The sequence below is a fragment of the Arachis ipaensis genome, chromosome B06 (assembly GCF_000816755.2).
Source record: "Arachis ipaensis cultivar K30076 chromosome B06, Araip1.1, whole genome shotgun sequence".
Lineage (NCBI taxonomy): Eukaryota > Viridiplantae > Streptophyta > Magnoliopsida > Fabales > Fabaceae > Arachis > Arachis ipaensis.
This window is the reverse complement of record NC_029790.2, coordinates 127,049,525-127,055,714: the sequence shown is the minus strand read 5'-3', so window position 1 is coordinate 127,055,714 and position 6,190 is coordinate 127,049,525. Positions and strand designations below refer to the sequence as shown.

General features: G+C 31.3%; 1 protein-coding gene across 12 annotated transcripts; it reads right to left on the bottom strand.

The window, feature by feature from the left end:
- On the bottom strand, positions 2,039 to 5,708 carry LOC107605235. 12 transcript variants are annotated; one of them, XM_021105057.1, is made up of 10 exons: positions 5,208 to 5,708; positions 4,851 to 4,892; positions 4,432 to 4,520; positions 4,172 to 4,228; positions 4,040 to 4,088; positions 3,717 to 3,793; positions 3,572 to 3,611; positions 3,369 to 3,486; positions 3,170 to 3,267; positions 2,304 to 2,557 (listed from the first exon to the last, which is right to left on the bottom strand). In XM_021105057.1, exons 6-10 carry the CDS (start codon positions 3,766 to 3,768, stop codon positions 2,335 to 2,337), a joined length of 531 nt encoding a protein of 176 aa, XP_020960716.1. In that variant the 5' UTR covers positions 3,769 to 3,793; positions 4,040 to 4,088; positions 4,172 to 4,228; positions 4,432 to 4,520; positions 4,851 to 4,892; positions 5,208 to 5,708; the 3' UTR covers positions 2,304 to 2,334. The 12 variants fall into 12 exon arrangements, with proteins under 12 accessions (XP_020960710.1, XP_020960711.1, XP_020960709.1 ...); XM_021105055.1 differs by lacking the exon at positions 4,851 to 4,892; XM_021105058.1 differs by lacking the exon at positions 5,208 to 5,708 and having other exon boundaries at positions 4,172 to 4,281; positions 4,851 to 5,188.

The following is a 6,190-nucleotide window of genomic DNA, read 5'->3' as shown; positions in this document are numbered from 1 at the left end:
TATTTCTTTTTTACCAACCCTACCCTTCATTTTCTTCTATAAGAATAATACTAGTAACTATTATCTTCACAGTGTTCTTCCTACTTTTTCATAATTTTTTAGTTCCAATTTTTTTCATCAAAATCGTTCAGATTTATTTCAATCACTAACAAATTGAAATTTTTTTATTTTTATTTGATTTTATTCATATGAATTTTATTTACGTTTTATGTATTTTTTTGTTCATATGATATATGTTGTTGGTTTTATGGAATTTTTATTATTTCTTATCTGTATAATTTTTTTTCTATTCTTTGATGTACTCTATTTTTGTTTTGTATTAATTTTTTTATTTTTTATTGTATTTATTTTATTTATATGATAAATTTTTTTATATTATTTTTTATAGTATTCTGATTTTGCAGGTATATAAAATTGATGTCTATTTTAGTAATTTTTCATCTAAAAGTGATTTTGAGTAGTATAATCCAAACAACATTTATTTTACTATAATCAATTTTGATATAAAGATTACCAAACATAAATCACGTTAACCCAAACTAACTTATCATCAAAATCAATTTTACAAAATCAATTTTATGCAAACTCTAGTTTGCAAACTGTAATCCAAACACACACTCAATGTGTTAAATTTGGAGTGCAATTTCAAGAACAAATGAAAGTCAGACTGCAAACAGGGCAAATTGACAACACAAAGGGCAAGGAAAACACAAAGAGGTCCCGCAAATAACTTACCTGGAATCAGGACGGATCCAAAAATATTATTATGAGAGGCTTACCTGCGTGTTGAGCGGATGAGCGCCATGTGTCAACACGCATGATGCGTGTTGCTTGCGATTGTGACACGTGTCCAACATGTTAGCTACGTGCTGAGTCAGCACGTACCTGTGTGTTGTTCCTGCATCTCTGCGACATCCACCCACCTGTAAATACACAAAAAACGTCCATTTTCAGGTAATGCTCACCTTTAAATTCCATATTAAAATTCTTTAGCCAAGAAAATTATGATAGTAAACTTTTATTATTTTGCCCTCCTTTTATGGGACTCTAACTTTGGAAGAAAATTACCACATAAAACAACTTCGGAACGAGATCCTTAAAGAGAGGGAAAAAAACTCTTTTCGATCTTTGATATTTATTTCCATGCAGGGACGGATCCAGAAATGATATTATGGGGGGGCAATAACACATATAATATTAAAAATTATGTAAAAAATTATATAATATAAGATGTATTATAAAAATATACCGATAGAGAATATATTTTAAAGTACAAAAAATATGTGTGTACTTTTTACTAATGAAGTACTCGATTCTTGGCATTATAAAATTCATCGAAAATAGCATCTATATTAAATTTTTCAGCATTTTTTTTAATATAATTAAAAGACAATTAATAAGAAATTCATCTTTTATTTTGTTTTTGAGTCATTCTTCACAATATTCATAGCTAAAAAAGATCTTTCAGTTGTAGTAGTTGAAATAGAGAGAATTAATACCAAATGAATAAAAAAAGACGATCACAAGAAAAAAAATCTACTTTATGGGATTTGAAAAATTTTATTTAATTAAAAAATATTAGTAATAATATCTTTTTTATATTTTTTTAATATTGTTACCTACTTTTTAGATATTAGAAATCATTAATATTTAAATTGGACTAGACTATTATTTATAGGATAAAGTATACTTTTTGTTCATGAAGTTTGACAAAAGTTTCAAAAATACCGCTAAATTTTATTTTGTTTCAATTTTGTCCTAAAAGTTTTCAATTTGTATTAAATATATTCTCGACGGCTAAATTTTCAAAAAATTTAAGACCAATCTAACAATAATGCATGAAAATTATGTTTGATTTTCTTGTGTTGAGGGGTTGTTCTTATGAAATTGTTGTTGAATCGATTTTAAATTTTTTGAAAAATTAGTCGTCTGAGAGATATTTTTATGCAAATCGAAAATTTTTGGGACAAAATTGAAACAAAATAAAATTTAGGGATATTTTTAAAATTTTTGTCAAACTTCAAGGACAAAAAATATACTTTACCGTTATTTATACTAGACTAAATATTAAATAAATTTTTTAAAAAATTAAATCATACTTAATAATTTACTACTATTAATTTTTTTTAAAAAAAGTTGGGACCGAAGCCTCCACTCGTCTCCCCTAATGTCCGTCCCTGCTGGAACCAATCAGTCAAGGTCTATCATGTAGTTGGAAAGGATGGCAACTAGAATATCCCCTATCAATGAAAAGCATTGAAATTTATCAATAAGTAGTTCCAAATTTTTTGATTGAGTGATTGAGAGTGTCAACACTGCCCTGCAGCAGTCATTTCATGATTTCATTACCTGAATAACATCATCTATTGCAACAGAAGAAGTATTTGCCCAAGGTGGTAGCTGCTGCACATGCAAAAGTCGAAAAGTGGAAGGTATTTTTTCAGAAGGGATATGGAAATTGCGAATAGCCTCTGCATTATTGTGTTCACCGGATTGAGAATGACCAGGCTTGCGTGCCGCTGCATTTCTTCCTTGCTCCTGACTACAAGTCCCGTTCCTGATAAACGCAAATTTTAAGCCTATAAAATCTAATGCAAGAAACTAAATAAAATAAAATCCCATCAGGAAAGCTTCATGAATCAGATCCTGATATGCACTATATTGGGAGGCAATGACTTGAGAATAAATTCCTGCAGTGTGAACCAAATTACCATGATTGTATAGTTAGTCATGTTCTCAAGTGATCAATTCACAATAGCAAACACTTCACAGCAGAGTCTACTACACATTTTCCAACCAAAGCAAAAGAGAATGAGATTGGGAAAGAAGCCAGCAGAAAAAATTACAATTAAGGTGATTTACGTACCTCCTTATCATGTTTAGCAATGCATCCATTATGGCCCAAAGTTACCACAGCCCTTTTGCAATACTTAGCTAGAAATTCTACAGCAGCAACGGAATAATGTATCAAAAAAGTGGAAAAAGACTGGAAAATACATATGAAAATTATGACAATTAATAGCATGAAAAATGGTTTATTTATTCATCATATGAAAATTATGACAATTAATAGCATGGAAAATGGTTTATTTATTCATTTGGGGTTCAAGAACCTCCTATATGCCGCAGGGTACAATCCAAATCCAAATCCAAATGACAGTCACCTCACCTTAAAAGTTCCATTGCTTCATCCTGATTGGCAAAACAGAGGTCTATATTGCCAGACTCCAATAACTTCATAAGTGGTGGCTTAAATTTTCTCACCATCTTGTCAAAAAAAGAAGTATTAGAAAACAGTTAGCTTCATTAATTTTTTCATGGAAGAAAATAATAAAAGAAGAAGAAAAACAAATTGTGGTGGTTAGTACCTCAAAACTAGCCAAATCCAAAGAAACAAGAAGACCTTCCTGTTTGGCCAGCCAAAGAGATTGCTGCTTGAATAACTTTCCAATTGAGAATTGCATACCTAAAAACCAGCCACAAATGCTACAAAAAAGAAATAAATGTGATTTCTTCTTTATAATATAGAGACATTTTAGAAAACCTGTATAGAGAATCAGTGAAAACTTACTCTTGAAAAACTTCGATGCATTTGGAAATGTCTTCAATAGCTGAGAAGTTTCAGAAATAAATATATAAAAAGAATTGATCACATTTAATAAAAAATATGCTTTGTAAGAAGACACTGATGTAACAAATAATTTTAGTAGAAGAACCTCGGGTATCTTCTTTTCTTCTACAAAAGCAATTGAGATCTCTGCAAGGCATATAATAAACTCCACTGCTCCAGCACCTGAGCATACACATACATATAAATGCTAATAAAAGTCAAACTTTGAAAAATAAAGATTAAAATACTAATACAGAAGATATTATTGGTATGAAAAGAACGTAGGAACAAAAGTTATAAACACTAAGGCTTCTGATATAGTATATCTATTATCAACGAGATTATGTGTTCTTTAAACTTGGAACAATGAATTCAAACTTAAAGGGATCTTTTAAATGATTAGTCATGCTAAAGAAGTTAAGGACTCACCTAATGTATCATACAAAGGAACACAATAAAGTCCATGAGCATTACAGGCCTGTAGTTATGTTGCACTTAGTCAACAAGAAACATTGAGAGGATGACGAAACAAAATGTGAAAGTGAAGAAATGAAAATGAACCTCCATGCTTATTATCCACCCAGGGCAATTGGCACCATAGATACCACATTTTACTCCCTGAAAATTGGCATCATATTGATTAATCTCAGATTACAAGAGATGATTCTTCCCTAAGAAAAATAAAATAACTAAATGATCATTTCTAAGCTCTTCATGAAAAGATAGGAGCATCATCAAAAAAGTACCATACAAGAGCATTGATGAAAAGAAGTGAAAAAAAAAAGGTTTTCTTTTGTGGTAAATAAGCATAGGTGACTTACTTGCCCGTAACCAAACTGCGGATAGAGCTTCCAACTTTCTGTATCACCTCGTACACTTCTTTGTAAGTTTGCCACTTGTACTTGCCAGCCTATAAATAGTGACACAAAATTCACAACACAATGGCATCAGAAATGATCAGTAAACTTTTTATATAACTCACATGTCCTTTATGCAGAAGCTTAAAGTGTCTCTAATATCTCTAGTAAAAAGCGTTGCAAGACACTGAAGTTCTTTATAGATTTCTTCAGCATAAAACGAGGTTACATATAGTTGATCTGCACATTGAATCTAACTTAATAAAAAATTAGAGAACTAACACCGAAAATAGAGAAAAATCCTATAAATCCATGTCAGTCATGAAGAAAGAATACAAAATTGCAGGATAACACAGAAAAATGAACAAAAGTAGTGATAACACCCGGAATGCCTTTCTTTCTTCATCAATCTTTGAATTGAAGACCTATATCATTGAGAAAAGTAGTGAATCATCTACAAATGCTTAGCAAATTTTTTATTGATGAAAAAAAATCAATTGAAGAACGAAAGAGAGAGAGTAACTGATTTTGATTGAGCACGGTCAATTGAAGGCAGCAGCAACGACACAGAGAGACGAAGCGATTGATGAAATGTGATGAATTGATTATGCTAACTAGGTTTCAGTAATATTGATGTGATTTTTATTAACAAACACAAATTCAGAATTTCATTATGAAAATAGTAGATACAACAACTGCAAAAATAAGTATAATAATCAGAGAGACTGAGAGAAACTTACATGAACAAGATGGCGCGGCGGCGGGCTCAGTGGAGGAGGAGGAGAAAAAGAAGAAGCTCTGCTCTCCGACGGAGAACGGCGGGTTTTCTCAGTCGTCGGAGAAGAAAAAGCTCTACTGATCTACTCTCTGTCTCTCTTCCTGACGGTGACTCCGTCCTTGGTCTCTACTCTCAAGCGTTGGAGAAGAAGAAGCAGCAGCAGTTTCACTCTGAACTTTATTCTCTGGAGGTTTGGGGTTAATGTTTGGGAAATTGATCGAAACGAAAGACGCGGGTAATAAGCGCGGGCATAATTTTTTTGTTGATAAAAATCGACCGTAAGTTCGTTGATTTTAGTTAAAACAAAAATCAACATATTAACCATCTATTTTATATAATAAATTTACACCCTTCATCCTATTTTAAAAGAAGATTTTCATCATTTAAATTTATCGACGACGAAAGTTGTTGATATTATAATTATTAAAATAGACAACTGATCCGTCGATTTTAAAGAAAAACAATTATCCCCCCATTATCTCATTGGCAATGTGATGATAAGAAGAAGGTGTTGAAAGTTGCTAAAATAATAGACAACATTGTCGTCGATTTTAATATTTTATTTTTAATAATTTCTTTTTTTATTTTATCGACGTCAAGCCGTCTAAAAATATCGACGGAAAGTTTGGCCGTCGATTTTTGGCGTCGATAATTACATTATTTCTTGTAGTGGTGACGAGAGATGTCTCCTTGCTTTCCATCTCTGTCTTTAAATTTATTCTCCGTTTTCATTTTAAATTTCCATTGTGAGGAATATTGTCTCTATTTCTATTTTCTACAGTTTTATTGTCTACAGAGTCCCATTCTCATAATTGATCATTAATTTTTATAGGAACAGAGCTGTAAGTATCCATCCTATATAAAAATAATAAGATTTTATACAAAAATGCTAAACGGCAAGCGACAACTTCTTTTAAACTGACGCGGTGGAAGGACGCGATGGCG